Source organism: Calypte anna, chromosome 7 (assembly GCF_003957555.1).
Source record: "Calypte anna isolate BGI_N300 chromosome 7, bCalAnn1_v1.p, whole genome shotgun sequence".
Taxonomy (NCBI): domain Eukaryota; kingdom Metazoa; phylum Chordata; class Aves; order Apodiformes; family Trochilidae; genus Calypte; species Calypte anna.
Window position 1 is genome coordinate 20,399,192 of NC_044253.1, and position 18,642 is coordinate 20,417,833.

The 18,642-nt window shown below is 36.2% G+C and overlaps 1 protein-coding gene across 7 annotated transcripts in view; it reads left to right on the forward strand.

Moving 5' to 3' along the window:
- Window positions 1-18,642, forward strand: part of UBR3 (ubiquitin protein ligase E3 component n-recognin 3) — a 107,105-nt gene that overhangs the window by 17,183 nt on the left and 71,280 nt on the right. For 4 of the 7 annotated variants that reach the window (XM_030453992.1, XM_030453989.1, XM_030453990.1 and 1 more), the window contains exons 5-10: window positions 362-411; window positions 4,693-4,759; window positions 8,601-8,731; window positions 13,917-14,145; window positions 17,378-17,557; window positions 18,271-18,404. In XM_030453992.1, coding sequence (XP_030309852.1) covers window positions 362-411; window positions 4,693-4,759; window positions 8,601-8,731; window positions 13,917-14,145; window positions 17,378-17,557; window positions 18,271-18,404 — 791 coding nt within the window. Of the gene's footprint in view, window positions 1-361; window positions 412-4,692; window positions 4,760-6,083; window positions 6,151-6,930; window positions 7,075-8,600; window positions 8,732-13,916; window positions 14,146-17,377; window positions 17,558-18,270; window positions 18,405-18,642 lie in introns of those variants that run through there. The other 3 variants (XM_030453995.1, XM_030453996.1, XM_030453994.1) reach the window with 3 other exon arrangements.

The following is an 18,642-nucleotide window of genomic DNA, read 5'->3' on the forward strand; positions in this document are numbered from 1 at the left end:
GCAAGATGAAATTGCTCGTAGTGGAATTTTGTCACTGTAACTAAGTTAAGCCACCTATTCTTACAAAAGTGCTGTGGAATTTTTTTTCGTCACTGAAGGCCATCAGAGTTTTTTGCAATCTCTGAATGAACACATCTGCTTTAACTCAGTACGTTGAAGTTCTGCAATGGAACGTACTTGCAAATCCCTGATTTTGTGTTGCTTGGGAATCTTACTCTAACTTCTCAGTCCACTGCTGTGTATCTTTTGAAGAAAGCTAATGTAGTGTTTTATTTCATACTGGCTCATTAAATATCATAAAATACTCTATTTGCAGTATAAGACTTATGAAAGGAATCTCTGAATTTTTTTATTTCAAAAGGTTTAGCAGGTGCTACGGCAACATCAGGACAAGGGGATTCTTCAGATGAGGTGAGACTGTTTTTAAAGACTATAATGAACTGCAGTAGAATATTAAAGGGAGAAAATGGTTACCGCCAGGTGCTGGAAACCTTGACTATCTCCCACACATTCTCTCCATTTTAGTAATTATAAATAATGGAGATTCGAAGGAATAGATCTCAGACCTTTGATTTACTAAGGACCTCTTTAAAATTCTGGTTTTTTTGCTCATACCATTTCAGTTTAATTTATGTATGTAATGTAGATGAAACCTGTGTAGGTAGTTCATCACTAGTAAGTGAATTAGGAGTGATGAAAGCAAATTTAAAGCATGTGATGCTGTGAATGGTGATAGTAGTTTTTTGCACTTGAGAATCCAGCTGAACTGGTGGTAGCAGCAGTGAGAATTTCTCCGTAGATAAATTCCCATGTGTAGACTTGACCTTATTTACTGTACACATTCAGTGGGAGTCAAGAAGATGGAATCTCCTTGAGACGTAATAAATAAGTGGAATTTAGTGAGGCAAGTTAAATTCTGGTAGCATCACTTTTATCTTTTTTGCCCTACTGTTTAAAAACTGATTGCAACTAGTAGCCTTAGAAGCTATTCTGTTAGGGTAGTCCAGAAGATTTTAAAGAATGTAAATTACAGTTTTTCATAGGAATTTTGCTTGTGTTGAATTCTGTGTGAACAAGTATTGAAGTAAAAACAATCATTTGTGTGTATCTAAAAGCAGTTGTATGACATGTTTGCCTCTGTCACGAGCACAACAGCATCTGTTAGGCTTTCGGCAGTGCTATTTATAATTTGGCATTTTTCTAAGTATTGCTTGTTGTTTTTTCACCATTGCTCGACAAACAGACAGACAAAAACCCAAACAAGTAAAAGACTGTTCACAGTATCACTTTTAAATATCCCCATGAAAGAAGACAGCAATTCAAGTTAATGCTTATAACATTTTAAAATAAACTTGAAAAAGCTCCACATGCTTCTTTCTGGTTTGCCCATATAGTTGTTGAGGAGAGTGGAGTGAGCTGAAGTTGTTAGGAGTCTGAAGAGAATTTGGGTATTGCTGATGTTTGTTTTTGGAAAAGGAGGTGGAGACAAAGATATATTTTGGGGAGTAGGAAAAGCATTTTTTCAAGGAAAATACATTTTAGGAATAAATAAGAAAGGAATTACAGAAACTTCATTATAGCCTGCTATTTAAAGATACCTGTTTTCTAGAGAGATTTTTCTTTCTAATCTCCAGGATATAAATAGCTATGTGGGTTTTTTTACAGTGTTACCACAGATGTGATTTTTTTTCTAAATTGAAATGCTGCATACAATCATATACCTGGAATCAATTTTGGAAATTATTTACATTATTAAGGCACATTGTAAAAAACAAAAAGCACAAGAATGTTTTGAAATCTGTATGTAGAAAATTTTTTAAAAGGGTGAGAAAGTTACATGCAGGTAAACCAGTAAACACTCGAAACTTGCATGTTCTTTACTATATATTTTCACTTCTGAATTTTTCTTCTATATATTTAATAAAATCACACCAATGCTGTATAGATGCAATTAAAAAGAACATAAATTTTCAGCTTTTTTTTTTTTTAAAAACCAAAAAACCCTAAGAAAGTTAATTTTTGATCATATAATGTTTTTCTTAGTCATGGTTTGCTTGACAAATAGGAATTTGCCAAAAGGGAAGTCCAAACCTTTCATTGAGAAGCCAAAACTGTGTTCTGAGTAGGAAATATGAAAGGGTACACTTTTAACTAGGTTTTCTTCCTGTGGTATTTGATTTATCTGGAAAGGTTAATGTTCTTAAAGGTAGCATAGTTTCACAGATTGAAGGCTAGGTAAAAAGAATTTACCTAGGCTGGATATTAGAGTAGTGCTTCTACAAGGAAGTGAATATCTTGAAAAATTTTGTGTAGTTCAGTGTTTAACTCCTACAATAGCAGATGTTCCTAACCTAAACAGGAACCTGAAGGCTGGATGTATCCTGAATGTGGTGATTTTTTCATGTCATCAACCAGTATAGGCTCACTTGTGCTTTACTTCTCAAATGGTTAGTGTTCCAACATGTGGTATTTTGGAGGCAACTCACCATGAAGTTCCTCTGTTAGCTTTTCTTCCTCATGTTTTCCTTTGTGCAAAAAGAGGAAAAAAAAGCCCTCTCTGAACCTGTATTTCTATTGAATAAATTTTTATGTTCCAAGGAAACAAATAAAACCCAGCCCATGAATGCTTTTACCACACTGGTGTATAAACCTTTTTGTATTGGTTATCTGTGTTTGGCTGTCCTTGGAGATTACCGAAGACTACTAAATAGCTTATTACTCTGTTACACAGATTTTTAATCTGATTGCCTTCAATGTAGTCATACAAAAAATCTATGTATACTATCTAATATGACATCAAGTTTATAATCTGGCTTCTCAACAGGTGTGCAGGTGTGGCACACCTAGGTATACTGCTAAATATGGTTTTTTTTTTTCTTCTTTTAAAGTAAATCTATATAGAACTTTGTTTTTACTTGTCTGTAATTACACAGCATTATCCAATGGGTAAAAATAAGGTGTTCTACGTTTATTTACTCATTCTCTTACTCTTATCCATGGGCTTGACCAAGCGTTCACTATCTCAAGGCTATTGAAACTCCTGCACTTGACATTAAGATGTATCCTACCTGACTGAAGCAATGGAAACCAACTGTCTGTTACTGAGGAAAAAAGTTCTCAAGAAGGCATTTCTCATAAGTCACTTGATTTTTCTTCTTTTTAATGAAAATACTTCAAAAGTTGCAAATGAAGACTGTTACATGTTTACTTTTTTGTCTTACCATAGAAGGGGAAATGCATTTTGTTTTCCAGAGCAATGGTTGTTGGAGGCTAGAATCTAAGACATTATTACAATTTGTATACCCAAATGCATTTTTCTAGTTAGGGTTCCTCTAGCAACCATCTGGATTAACTGAGACCAATGAAGAGATCCTGAGACCTCCAGCTATCAGCTTTGTATCTGCAGGAATTTAGATTCCTTTTTCTTTAGTGCAGGTGATTTACATTGCAGAGTCCTGCAGTTTGTAGCAATATCTCAGCAGGCCTGATTTTTACTTTTGAGTGCTTGGCCCCTCTGATGGGGAAGTAAACAGTGGCAGCACACTGGGAACTGGCTGCCTCCTGATGGAAGTACAAAAGTGTTCAAATGTTCAGAAAGTGCACAGGACACCTAGGAGTTCAAATGTGTGTACATCTTAAAATTAATTTTCATATGAAGGCACTGAAAGGATGGGCAGAGTGAGGTCTCTCATTAACGTGATACTTTTGGTCAGTTCTTTGATAGAAAATATGAATAATCTTTCTCTCCAAAGAAGGACAGTCACTTCTTTAGGACAAGGTTCTTTATCATTCCAGTGAAATTTGGAAGTAAAATATGGCATTTACGTAGAGGAGAAGGATATTGATTACTTATTTTTAGCAATAGGGCTTATATTAATTATGTCTCATTTTATTAGACACAGTAGGGAATCTTCCTTTATTTCCACCATTTCATTAAGACTGCCATTATTAGTAAAGATCCACTCAGCCTTTAATACAGTATCACATTCTTTTTTAAAATCCAGTATTAGATTTTGTAAAGTGGTGGTGATGATGTGTTTAACTTGCATTGGATTTTGGGACCTTTGCTGTTTTGTCTGCAGCACGTCTTGAAAGCTTCAGATGAGAAGTGTGTGCATAAAGTATTTCCATTATCCTGTGGGGAACACACAATTTGAATTCAGCAGTAGAATTGGCCTCGGAAAGGCAGCAAGAATATACTTGATCTTGGACCAAAACTTTATGTTGATTGGAAAATGTCTAGCTAAACATCTGATTTGCCAAATTTAATAGCCAGTGGTTTTTAGGAGACAAAAAAATCCAAACCTTACATATGAATATGGTGAAATCTTGGTTGTGCAACAGTTAGAAGTTTTGTCATGTTAAGCATTTTTGTAGCAGTCACTTTCAGAAATTAAACCAGGTAACCTTGGTAACCTTACAAAAACAATTAAATAGGTAAAAATGTCTGTATTTCCAAATGTTGCCTGCAGCAGAAAACAGGCAGTTTAAAAGAATTGTGGTTTTTTGTAGTGAGTTGCATGGAGTCCATCATTCCTGTAAACATCAAGAGTATATTTCTGGTAAGAGAGTATATTCAGGGCTTTTGTTTTATTTTGCTAGTTAAGCCAGAATTTTGAGAGCAAGCCATCTCATGGCAATAAAATTCTAAATATACGATTATAAATCTTTTAAAATCTTCCCCTACCCCAGGAGGACCAGGATGGTAGCCAAGGTGTGGGCAAGCGCAAGAGGGTGAAACTAAGCAGCACCACCAAAGGTATTTATAAAGTACTAAATCAGTTTTATCATATTTGCTGTGTGTCTATCTTAAAAACTACCCAGGGTTATTCATTGACTTCCAAGCACTGTAGTGCTGCATGCAATAGGTATTAACCATGGGAAAGCCTAAAAAAAGTAACTACAGGTGACATTGTGGTAATTGGCAACTTTGCTTTCCCTCGAGTGAGTACCACTGTCTGGGACAGTGTCACCTTCATGTTGTAAGTTGACCTCTAAAAATCCGTTCCATTTTCACTGTGTGGCTGGTGAGGTTGCAATACAGCTTGGCAAACAAGGTATTGACATATTTGTTCTAAATAATTTTTTTCATTGTGCCACTCTTCAGCATGATTGTGCTCTCAGCCAGGCAGGAATGGTTCTCTGGTTCTGATTGGTCCTTCTGTAGTGCTCTGGTAATGTTTAAGAGACAGTACTTGAATGAAGGCTGCTTTGAAACCACTCCAGTATTTTCCTAGGTTGAAATTAGTCCTCTGTGCATTTTCTAGTCCAACATGAGCAGTATTCACATTGCTGTCAGTGCAAGCTTTAATTCAAGAATGATCAGAGGCTAAAGACAAGGTAGCCCTTTCCTGTACTTGCCCTTGACATGTTTTTGTGCTAAAAAGTGTTTAAATAATAATATATAAACTCTTACTTTTAAACAAAGAACACTTTGCTTGGCTTTCTTGAGTGTGAGGAGACTGACATAGGGAGGACAAAGAAATTGAGAAAACATTGGGGTGAAAAACTGGTGAAAGTTGGAATAAAATTTCTGGAAGGCTTTGGGATGAAGGTTTGGAACTTGAATTTGAAATGCAAGGGTTCATGATCTGTAAAAAGGTATGAAGGTGTTGCAAAGGGTATGGGAAAGTAAGATTTCTTTTTTCTAGTGGTTACAGATTTAAGGAAAAATACTAGGGAGCTGGAAGAGCAGAGAACGAGGTGTTTCGGCAACTGTGTTGTTAAGAAGGGATCTTAGAAATAGTGTGTGAAAGGTTGTGGCAGAGAGTAAAAAATGTGGAAGAGGTGGTAGTTTTGGAGAAATGCAGGAAACTTACAGACTTCCAAGGAAAGCTCTCTTATTTGACTGTTGGCTGTGAGGGTGTCTAAAAGATGAGTCAAGTAATTTAAAAACCCTGTGGTATTCTGATGCATAGTAACTGATTATGGAGAAGTAGGCAGGGAGGAGGCTTAGGCTGAGAAGCTGCCTGATCTGAAAACCAGTATCAGCAGTGGCATTTCAGGAAAAGTGGTACTTCAGTTCAACATTTCATTTCCCCCCAGGGCTATAGTCTTCCCCCTCTGAGGCACTCCAACATGGACTATGCTCATGATGTTGATAGCTCCTAGTATCAGCCCCAGAGGAGGGAGTCTGACAATGGGGGAAGGGTAAGTATCTGTTTTTATTAAATATTGAATAGTTTTCTGAAGTTTTCAGTATTCATATTTTATGTCCAATAGGGTATAAAATAAGAGTATGAAAAGAAAATTTTAGAAAACTGAGTATTGAATAAAAACAGATTTACCTTTTCCTTATAAGCAGACTCCCTGTCCCATCCTAGGTCTTTAGTGGTACTGTCTGCATAGAGAGTTATTGATACACTGGGAATGTCTTGGAATGCAAAGACTCATATTCTAGTGAGATGTTTACAACAATCTACAGGGTCTTTTGTGGCACTAGAAAAGAGTGAAAGATTTCTTTAAAGAAAATAGAGGTTATATGCTGAGGTTCACTGATACAGGTATGGGACTGAGGATTGAGAGAATTTTTATTTTTATACTGTTTTAAAACCCACATCCTGTATCCATTTGAAATACCTGTTGTTTAAAACAATACCCACAGGCACTGTTTTTTAATTTATTTTTTTTAAAGTGATTGAAAGAAATTTTAAATTGTGTGGTGCTTTGTACAAGAGTAGGAACATTAGTCTCAGTGTTCCTGACAAATTTTCCAAGTTGGGTAAGAGCATTCTGCCTACTTAAATTCTGTAGCAGGTCCAAGTGGATAGATACACTCCTGTCCCTTCCTGAAACTGCTGTGTAAAGAATTTGATATGCACTGTTGAATGTGATACATATCTGAGAGCACTGCACATCAGTGACAGATAAGGTGTTGTGTCACTTGACTTCCTGCCCAGTGTTCTCACTCGGGGGCATTTGACATGTGCCTAAACCTGTGCTGTCTGTTCTGTGGACAGAGGACTTCAATCTGCACGGCTGTCAAGCTTTCAAGGGCAATAAAATCACATAGTCAGTTTCTTCACAAGAGATGATGAAGATCACATAAATGATCATCTATATTTACTGCAGTAGGTGATGTGTATTGCTTTACAAAATAATCTTGACACTAAAATACCTTTCATTACTCTGTGAACGTAATTTTTATTTCCATGCTTGTAGAATACATTGAATAAAACAGTCTTGTGTTTGTGTGGCTTCATAAAGTCTTGAGGAGATCCCTAAAATTTAATTTATTTGTTATTTCTCATGATCTTTTGCAATTTTTGAGATGTTTTGGGCTGATTGGTCACTTGGCTTGGGAACTCTGACCTTTGGTATTGGTGGAAAATTGATGTACTTTCTGCTTAGGAAAAGCACAAATGGCTATCCAGGTTAGGAGAGGCACAAAGCTATCCAATACTGTCCCTAAAGCTCTTGTACTTCAGTGAAGAGGCCAGTCTTCAAGGCCTGAAGATGTTGAACTTAAGTGATTTTTATCTATGCTGGTGGGAGCCCTTCATCCTTTTCCATTGGAATATGGGATTTTGTGTGTGTGGGGATACCCTCAGATCTAGTTGGATTCTAAGTATAAGGAGCATGATTATTTTCTGTAGTCCTTGCATGTTAAAGGAATGAACAGTGCCTGTCATAGTTTTAAATCGTAGATAATCAACCTCTTGAAGAGTGACTATAGAGTTTGTGTGTTTTTAGTATTTTTTTTTAAATGGGATTAATATGATTTATGTGTTATCAAGCCATAGCTTCAGTTTATTCTGGCAGAGGTCAGTTTGTGCAGCTTTGCAATCATGAAACTGCTCTGCTTGAAAACACAGCTGACAGAATGGAAAGATGACTTCATTCCTATATAGGTACCCCACAGGGCTGTGCTGTCTGCATGAGTAGAAGGGGGTAGAGTGAATGTCCAGGAGCTGAAAGGGGAGAGATGATTCTGAGTCTCTTAGTACCATTGGGAGCTTGTGCCTGATGATCTGATTATAGTAATTTTTATTAAAAAAACAAAAAACAAAAAAATCAAACGAGTGAACCAAACAAAAATTTTGTGGTTGCTCAGCTAATATGTATTGTTTTAAAAATAAGAACTGATACATTATTTTTTCTGTTCAGCTTCTATAGAGCTTTGTAAACAGAATGAAAGTGTTCTTAGGTGACAGAAAGCATCACTTAAATTATATTTTGTTGTTTTCTTGTTTTAACTTCAGCTAAGTAGTAATCTACATTAACAGTTCCCTGCAATTGAGTGGCAGTGTAAATGTGCAAATTGGTGGGATTTACTAGAATCAGCAAAGCTGCTACAGTAAGGTGATGTGGTTCGGTGCAGTCAGTGAAGGCTGGACTATGTTTGGTAGAATTGTATTGAAAAATTTTGTTGGTTTCTCTGGGAAATAATTCTTACTTTCACAAGCCCTGACACTGGAGTGTTGGCCATGTTAATTTTCCCAGTGTTTTTGAAAAAATTATTCACAGAGCACCCTAAAATACTACTCATTTTTTTAACTGAATGTTACTGAATTTTATATGACAGTGCAACTGCACTATCATTGCTTTTAATTTTAATAATTACTATATTACACATTCCCCTCCTCCAAACTTTTATGCAGATCAATCTATCATGGATGTTTTGAAGCATAAATGTTTTCTAGAAGAATTATTATTTTGGACAATAAAGTATGAGTTTCCACAGAAGATGGTGACTTTCTTACTCAACATGCTTCCAGATCAAGATTATAAGGTACTTGCCATACTTCATTCAAACTTAAAATGTCTTTTCTTAGTCATATACATAATGTGTATTATGCCTTGCATGAGACCATGTATGTTTGTATTTGAATAATAACCAGTAAAATAATGCAGGTCTTTAACTTTGTTTTGAGGTTTTTGTTAAAAGGTCTATAGTGTATAGTATTTGAAGAGAGATGTGAACAAACCAAAATGCATAATTATGCAGCAGCAGTAATAATTGTGTTCTTATGGTTTGTGGTATTTTTTTGTTTTCCTTTTGGTTGCTAGTGCATATTTGCATGCGTTGGATTTTGTTTTGTTTTATTTTGTAAATTGGGTTTTTAACAGTTAAAAGATGTAGATTGGCACTAAATGGTTGTGTAGTGTGGTATGACTGCAACTAGTTGCAGTGACTTGATTCTTCTTGCAACTGTTGTAGGCAGTATTTTCTTGGAATAAGCCATTACAGTGTGGGTGTTATTGCTGCAGCTATGCCCTAGGTGATTTTGGCAGCCTTCCAGTTGCTTCCTTATAGAGCTTTGCAGTTGTCCATACCAAGTGTCTCCTAGCCTGGAGTCACGGAGACTGGATATCTTCCTGTTTTAAATCTTGATGTGCAGCCAGGTTTGGTTGTTTGCTCTACATGTTCTAAGACCTCGTATACATAGCAATCAAGTTTAACATTTTGCTCTGACCATGTCATACCTTCGCGCCATGCAAATATTTTGGACATTCTCGATCCCTGCTGAGAGGCAAAGATCAAGAAATCCTGAAATCCAGGCATGCAGATTTCTTAAAATATGACTGTTTATAGTGGGACAGCCTTGTATTCGTGGTCCCTCAAAACCTTGCTGGATCAAAGCAAAGGATATAAAGATTGCTTGCAAGGAAGTAAAATGACACATGGGCCTTCAGCAAAGCTTTATCCCTGTCAAGACCACATTTTGATTTGGGGCACCAGTGTAGGATTGATCTTGGTCTCGGATTCAGCTAATACACGTGGACTTTGACTGATGATCCCTTACTATGAAGCTTGAATTCTTGATATTTGGAGACCCACATCAACAGCTGGTTCTCCTGATCCATTGCTGGATAAACTTCTGCTTGTAAAAACAACTAATAGCAACCTGCAGAGGAATATGGTAAGTGTTCCTATGTTTACCTTTTTACTGTGCCATGTCATAAAAACAACTTTTAATGGTTTCTTTTTGCCTTTCACAACAGGCCACACTCTTCAGTGGCTTTCTCCATTGTGTTCATAATCTTTCTTCACTATCTGCTCAGAATGGAGACCATGGTATATTTAGTTTCTGTATTGGCTGCCACCTTTACCTCGAAATAGTCTATCTTCCAGCCACCAAAACTGTATGTTCAGATGAAAGGATTATTTAAACATTCCTCTGTTTTCTTAGTAATTTCATTTTGTATTTAATTAAACAGTTAAATTGCTATGCATGTCCTCCATTAGTAGAAAAATTACTAAGTATTTGAAGTCCTCTAGAATCTGATTATAGTAATCACTGTGATTGTCTAAAAGGCATTTTTCACTAATAAGGAGGCTCAGAGTAGGAAGTGTATTGCACAGCAATACTAGGGAGGCAGCAACACTGTTCTTACTCGAGATACCTGTGTTTGGTTGCAAAACTGTAGCAATGATGGTGGAATTTTAAGCAAGTGGGTAGTGTACAGGGAGTGGCTTTGCGGTAGTGTACAGAGAGTACATACCATTTTGGGATGAATTAGAAGAATGTTTTCGAGCTTCCATTAAGCTTTTATGAAGGAAAAGCTTGTTTGCTGTTCAGTCACGTTGGATTCTGAAACAGCATGAACACCAGTAGGGTTATAAACTGTTCCAGTTGATCTCTCAGCTTTCTGCTGCTTTCTCCATCCCATCTACACCACGTGTTCTGTCTTAATTTTTCTGGTCTCTACTGTTAAGCAATTTATCTGATTCTTCGTGAGCTGACTTACTTCATGAAATTAGCAGAACTCTGAAAGGTTGGTTGTCCGATAAACTAATCAAGCCAGACACAGAGCACAGACCTGTCTACCTTTGTTTGCTCTGAAATGGTTCAGATCACTGACCTCCAGCATTAACATAAAGCTAATTGAGTCTACCATACCCTATGCAGCAATCAGTGAGCCACCAGCAGATATTTCTATAGGAAATATCTAGGAAACAAAATTCTCTTTTAGAATTTCCAGTATCAAAAATAGGTGTTGAAAGGGGTGGGCTTAAACTCTGGGTTAACTAGCTCTTCTCTGACAGACTATTTTGTGTAATGAGAGTTAGCACAACAGTGTGGTCTTTGCCTTACAGGATTTGTGCCTGAGGCATCCCTTCCAACATTTGATGACATTTGAAGCTTGGAAGACTTAAAAGTGAAGAAAAAGAAAGCAAGAGAAATTTACCCAAGCTTTCAAGAAATTAGAGGTGTTGAAGTGTTGACAAGATTTCTGCAAGAGGGAAAACAAGGTCCCAGACAAATAGGACTGACCTTCATGTGACTAAAGAGAAGACAAAGAAGGGGTTGGCAATAAACAGGAAGATGGTAGAAGAGAGTAAATCATCCAAGAGCCTTGCTGAAATCTGGAATACTGGCAGTAGAAAAATGCAAAAGCATCTGGTAGAGATAATGAATCAACAAACATAATTATCAAAGATGCTTTGCCTCGTTAGGCACCTGCTGTAGGGAACCTTGAGGCAATTATGACAACAATAGGACTTCCCCTGGATATGCTACTCTACAAATTCAGTTGAACAGTTTTCCTATTGGAAGCTTCATTTAGGACAACTTTCAACTGGCTGAACTACCTTTTTGTTTGTAATGAAAATGTAAACATGGGAGATGCAAATTTAAACTGAAACATGGGATTGATTTTAGGCTCCTAAAAGTTCTGGGATTATTGAGTGGCCACCAAGAGGAAAGGCTGGGTGAAAAACATTTTTGCGAATGGTAGAAATTTAGAAGCTGGATAAGGTCATATAGAGTAAGTCAGTGAAGGTAATAAAATAAACAGAAAACATGTCTGTCTTGGGATACCACTTCTTGTAAATGTCTGGAAGCTGAGTAAGTATTGGGAAAGGTGTTTTGTGTCAATACCTGCATACTTTCTCCATTCTGTATTTTTCCATAGTTGTGTATACAGCTTTGGCCACTCAAAGGCAGAGTACTGACCTGGGTGGACTGACTCCACCTGCTAAGGCTGTTTTTATATACACACTGCAGTTTATCTCAGTATTTCAGCATTTTAACTTCCTCTCGAAATTGGAAAGGGTTATATTTTTTTATCTTCCAAGTCAACATAAGAGTAAAGCTGATTTCTTTTCTTTATTAAAGTGTATTACAGAATCTCTATCATTAGAGTATAGTGATAGCAAATCTATAGTCCTTTCAGAATATTGTTACTATATATGTGAGGCACAGAAAGTTTGGATGTGTGCTGATTTAAAATAATTAAATAAAGCCAAAATCTGTCCTTAGAAGGGACAAATTGCCATCAAATTGAATTGAATTACTTGTAAAACAAGTAATATGTAGTTCCTACATCACAGAACCTGAGAATTGTATTTAAACATAATATAATGTGCAGACGTACTATATAAATACACTTTTTTTTTTACTAGCACCAATAGTATAGTAACTTAAAGTATCAGGTGTGTATTTGTGTTTGTGGCTTCACATTAGTAGTGTAAATGTCTTGATGTTTGCTAGAAGTTTAATTGCCAGTGACTAAAGTTTTATCAAGCTTTAAATTAAAGAAAATTATATGGTAGGCTGTTCAGCCTGGCATGACGTTGTATTATGTCTGCGTAAGTGTTGTGAATATGTTCCAAAAAGGCTTCAGCTGGAAACAGTTCCCGTTGTACTGAGTGTAGAAGACTCTTCCAGTTATTATGCAGGTCTGCATTGTGAACCACCTAAAGGAAGGCAGGTTAAGCAGCGTCATAGTGTTTCCTGCAGTGACATACCCATCCCCACCCTGGTCCATTTTTATTTTATTTTTTTTCCATGAGCAACTTTATTTTTGAACATATTTACTAGAAGAAGTAGCCTTTGTACCCAGCGGAAGCATTATGGCATAATTATATTTTTGGAAGTATATTCTAAATAAGAACATCATGGTAGTGCTATAATAAAAATACAGGAGCACTGACTCTGAGACCGGTAAAGTGGTGATTTGTATTAAATGGTTAAAACACAGCTACCTGAAGGTGGTTTTAAAATCTCTAATTTTAGGCTTATGAAAGATTAATAGTACCAGAAGGAACAGACAGGGGATTCTAGACTTGGAGCTGAAAATTTTCCTCGATTGTCATAAGCACACAGCTTGTATTACCTCTTATTAAGCCAAGGAAGTCCAGATGGTGTTAATTCAGAACTCCAAGTACTAAGTGAAAAGAGATTTAAAAGCTGGCAGATATGGACATGTATATGCAGTGCAGAAGGTTGGGTTACAATGCAGTCTGAGGCTAATGGAGTGGGACAATAAATTGTACTAAGATTTATATGTATATCTATAGATATATTTAAATAATTATCTGGTTTAAAAAAATAAGCATTTGGAGAATACCGAAGTTTGCTAATGACTTCAGTTATTTAGGAAAAAGCAATAAAGATTTATTTTAAAAAATACAGGATGTGTAGTGACAGTAGATAAAATTCAGTGTTGAAATGTCAGCTGTGATAGATAAATGAAAACCTTATTCCATGGATAGATGAGTGCAAGTGACATGTTAAGGCAGCTTTAATAGGCACCACATCTCATCATTCATAGTGTATCATTGTGGGATATAAGTCTGTGCAGTAGGATTTTAAAACTTCAGGATAGATTTATTATCAGAACTTTACAGGTTTCACAGGTACGCAGAGTCCTTATATTACTTGTTTCAGCACTTCTGTGTTTGTTTTTTTTTTTAACGTGGAAAAGCATAGAATGAGAAGATCAGATTTTGGTATAAAATCATAAAACAGGAGGTGTAAGTTACCCCTCTCTAGAGATGTCTTTTCAAGTAGACTGTTTCTAGAAACTAAACATGGGATAGCATAATCAGACCATCAGTTTTAGTTTGCTGTTGCAAGTGGTTTTTGCTCGGATATAATGAGTGTACTTTTGTAAAAGAATATTTTATAATGAAAGAAAGATAGTCTTTATGGTGCTTGTTAACATCAAAATTTCTTTGTAATTTGCAGATTGCTTTTACCAAAACTTTTGTCCAGCATTATGCGTTTATTATGAAAACACTGAAGAAAAGCCATGAATCAGACACAATGTCTAATAGGATTGTGCATATCAGTGTTCAGCTGTTCAGCAATGAAGAACTAGCACGCCAAGTAACAGAAGAATGTCAGCTGCTGGAAATTATGGTCACTGTTCTGCTATATATGATGGAAAGTTGCCTTATTAAAAGCGAATTGCAAGGTAGGTTGATTCATTTGTTAGTGTCTTGTTAGTAAACTGATGATAGAGGACATATCATTTGTTTTGGGATTTTTTGTAAGCAAACCACCCCCCAGCTCAGGATCTGAGGAAGCTGAGTCTCAAAATTTCCAAGAAATGCAGTTATCAAAAGTAATACCAATGCTCTATCCTTTGATTTGCAAGGTTTTCTTTTGTAGGAATGTTACACAGTTTGAATACAGAGCAATATCTTCCAGGTGCTTTATTAGTTGAGTAATGTGCATAAACAGTATTTGTGAAGCTCATATGAATAGGAAATTTTATATGCAAATTGAGACATTAATGTAAAAAATATTTTCAAAGCATTTCACAAGCCATTTGAAGTATTTAAAATTGTTTTTATTTTTCCCACCTGTGATTGCATTAATAAAACATGATGTAATTAGAGGTGAATGATTTAATATTTGTAAATACAATCATTTGATCAACCTTTTGGTTGGCAGAGTGGCAACTTTAATTTGAATGAGTGCACACTGTTTAACTTTTCCATTGAAAACAGCTCCTTGTTTTACCTGTTGTTTTCTGAAAATAGCACAATAAATCTTGCTGACTTCAGTTTTCATGCTTTCATGTACCCTAGTTTGAATTTGAAAATACTCTCTAAACAGGTTGACTGCTGCTGCCAAATAAGTGCCATCAGCTTTTGCATGAAACATTAATTTTTCCTTTCTGAAATATCCTTTTTTTCTGAGTCCATTCTATGTATAGGCTAATAAAGAAAACTACTGGAAGTGAAATCCTCAGTCAGCTGGCTGTAAAGACTGCCCTCATTCAGCTGCACTTCAGCATGAGAAATGTTTCTCTTGTCTTACATAGATTGCTTCACAGTATTCAAAGAAAAATCTTGAATCTTTTAACAGTTTGTTTATCAAGTGATTTCTGCTAAACTAATTCCATATTGATAAAAAGTATTTTAAAACTACTTTTAAGTAGTTGTTTTCACTTGTTGGGCATTATGGGATATATATAGCATGGTGGTATGATTCTGTAATGCATCAGAATTTTCAGCCAAACAGGAAGAGGCTGTGGCTGTGATTAGACATTCTCTGAAGAAACTCTCTGATAATTAATTATGTAACTGAATTATGTTAGCTGGAGCTGGTAAGTTAGATGACATCAGACGTATTTGTGAGAAAAGGCTGTGGCTTGGAGCAGCTATCGCAAGACTGGAAGTTACCTGTTTCCTTTCCTCAGAACCAGTGATTTGTCTCAGCTAAGACATCCTGGAATCTGTCCAGTGCTTTGTGGTGTTTTCACAACATTTCTTTCTCACTGCTTTATATATGAGGGGTTGGGCATACTGTAAATTGAGAGAAAAAAACTTAATAAAATACTTCATTGGGGTTTTTTCCTCCCCTCGTATTCTAACTGGTCTTCTTTTGCAGTTCTGGGGACTTGTATCTTGTGTTTAGTTCAAGGTATTGCTTACAATGCTGGAAATAATGAGAAGTCTGTTAAAAGTCTGTGTTGAGATAACTTGAGAATTCTGTTGGTATAGCAGGTGCAAATAAGTCTTTTAGTATCTGAAAGGGTCAAAGTTTACACATCCAGCCAATGGAAAGATGGAGAAAACTTGTTGGAGAGGAAGAAGGAGAACATAGGGCAGGAATTTATTTGCTAAGGCACATTCAGTTTGCATTGCTCACAGTCCCTAGTTGTTTCTTAGACAGCTGGCCCCTGTTAAAAGTATACAGTTCATTAAAGGTATTTGTGGATACCAAGTGACAAACCATGTTCCTGAAACAGAATTGACTTAGGGGGCTGCCTTGGCACCAAGTTTAAAAGTGTTACTAGTTCACACTTGGTGTGAAAGGATGAGGAGGTGCAATATGGGTGCAGATAATAAAACTTGCTTCCAAGGAAGATGTATGTACCTGTGTGCTTACAGACTTTTTTTCTCTTTATCAACACTTTCCTCCTACTTTTCCTATCTCAACAAAAAAGTTTTTGTAATGGTTCACCCCATAAATTCCAACAACTCTTTTCCTTTGACTGATGTTACATTAACCCTGACTTGAGAGTACTCTGAATAAGAGGCAGCACCATTGCCAATTTGAAACAACTCTGATTTGTTTGATCTATACTGGGGCAGAGAATCAGCAAAATGTAACTGTTGCCTCTTTGTGAAGTCCTCCAGCAAATTCAGGCAGAGCCAACCGAGGTGTTATCCTGTTCTTGGATAGGCTTTGTGAGCATATGGGAGCAGCAAGACCCAGTTTACTTTCTTTGCAGATATACCAAATAATAAGAGGGAGATTAAAGTGTTGCAGAGAAGTTCAAGAAGCTGTGCAAAGTGTTTCTGGTTTTCTGTTCTTTCCAGTGCTTTAGTGTAATAGGTAGGAGTCAGTCTTAAGAAATGGAGATTATGCCTTGTAATAACAAAGTATCTGTTTATAATTATGTGCAATGTAAGCAGCATATTTTTCAGGATGAAATCTGGTTAATTCTTCTGACTCTGCTGTGTTATTGGGAAGTAAAACTTGTAAGGAGCAAAATACTGTATGACATTTAAGTTAAAAAACCTTTTGGCATAACAGGCAAGAGAGTTTGGGGTTTTTTTCCTCAGAAAGGAAGCTTTTTGCTCAACCTCAGAGTAAAAAGAAAAGATCATTTTCTTTAGTACTTATAACTAAGGGGAGAAAAAAAAGCTTACCAATATACCAAAGGGAACCACTCTTGATACAGATGTGCCTCATCATCTGGAGAGGAAAGATCTTCTTTTTTATGTTTTATTGAATTAGAATAGCAGCTGGTGTTATTACCCTTGCATCCTGAACCCAGGACCAACCCCATTTCATGCACACTCCCCTCGCTTTGGGAACCTTCTCCTGCCCTGGTCTCAGGAAGGCTGCTTTTCTCTACTGTCTTTCAGATTCACATTCCTGCTTGCCTCTGTAAGGTAGATTGCTCACTGGAAGTATGTCAAATTCAAAATTGATTTCATATGTTCATAATAAGAATTGTATTGCTTGAGTAAGATCTATGTGTATGAGTCTCTGATGAGAAAACAACTAAAGGTACCACGAAATAACTCTTCTTTTCTGCAGTTTTCCTTCTGTGATTGCAACATTACCGTAAATCCTAATTGGTATTTTTGCTTTATCTTGTAATTTTAAAATAATTTTACTTTAAAGTTACAACAAGAAGAAAAATAAGTATTATTTTTTCTTCTTTCTCTCTTTTTAAAATCCAGATGAAGAAAATAGTCTACATGTTGTGGTGAATTGTGGGGAAGCACTACTGAAGAACAATACTTATTGGCCCCTGGTTAGTGATTTTATAAACATACTTTCACACCAAAGTGTGGCAAAGAAATTTTTGGATGATCACAGTCTTTTGGTAACATGGATGAATTTTGTATCATTCTTTCAAGGTATGTGACTTTTAAATCAATACTAATACAAGGATGTTAGGACAGTTTAATGTTTGCAGTAGCAAAATCCTCACGCTTTATGAACATAAATAATTCATTAGTAACCTTATAAGACTGTATTCCTGGAAGGGAACTGTATATTCTAGCAAACAGGTAGATTTGAAAATGATCTAATGGATCTTTGTCTTGTGGGAACTAGTCTTAAGACTGATTTAATCAGACTTGACTGAGATTTGTGGTGCCAAAGTTCTCAGTAAGGCTGAACTTAAAATACAAATCCAAACTTGTGGGAGGAGTGTTCTACTGGTGAAGCTGTAAATTAAAACACTGGGTAAATTTAAAAATTTTGAACTTTTTCAATACTGGTAAATGTTGTGTCTGGAAAGTGGACCATTTTCCATCCAAATGTACCCATTCATGAAGTGAGGTTCAAAGTAGCAGTGCTGCTGTCCATGTTACTGTCACCTGAACAGTGAGGGCTGCAGTTACCACCCAGTCTTGAGCTATTGTTCTCTTTTGGTCTGCTTCTGTTCAAAGTTTGGTGCTTGTTCTTCTATTTTACCTATTACACTGCTGTCAGATAAGATGGATTGTTATACTTCATGTTTTTTTTTGTCTTATTCAATGTATGAATGCAAAACACTAAAAATAACTGCATTCTGCTTAGCCCTAGTTAAGTATTTGGTTGTATAACTCTGATTAAATCTTTAAAGGTATGAATTTAAATAAACGAGAATTAAATGAGCATGTGGAGTTTGAATCACAGACGTACTATGCTGCCTTTGCTGCTGAGCTGGAAGCCTGTGCCCAGCCAATGTGGGGTCTCCTGTCACACTGTAAAGTTAGGGTAAGGCTAACAATTCTCTGTCATTATTATTGACTTTATTCATTATTTGTTCTTGAGTTCTCAAATCTGTAAAGTCTGTCTCGTTTGTGGTTGAAAAGACGGGTTTTGCTCTCTTAGTCCACCAAGTGCATAAAAAAGCAGTCAATTCAGGTTCTGTGTATAGTGAGTATAGAATTTGTGTAATAGCTAATTTATTGTCTCCAGAAGTGGGACTAAAATTTTGAGATATGTACAGTCA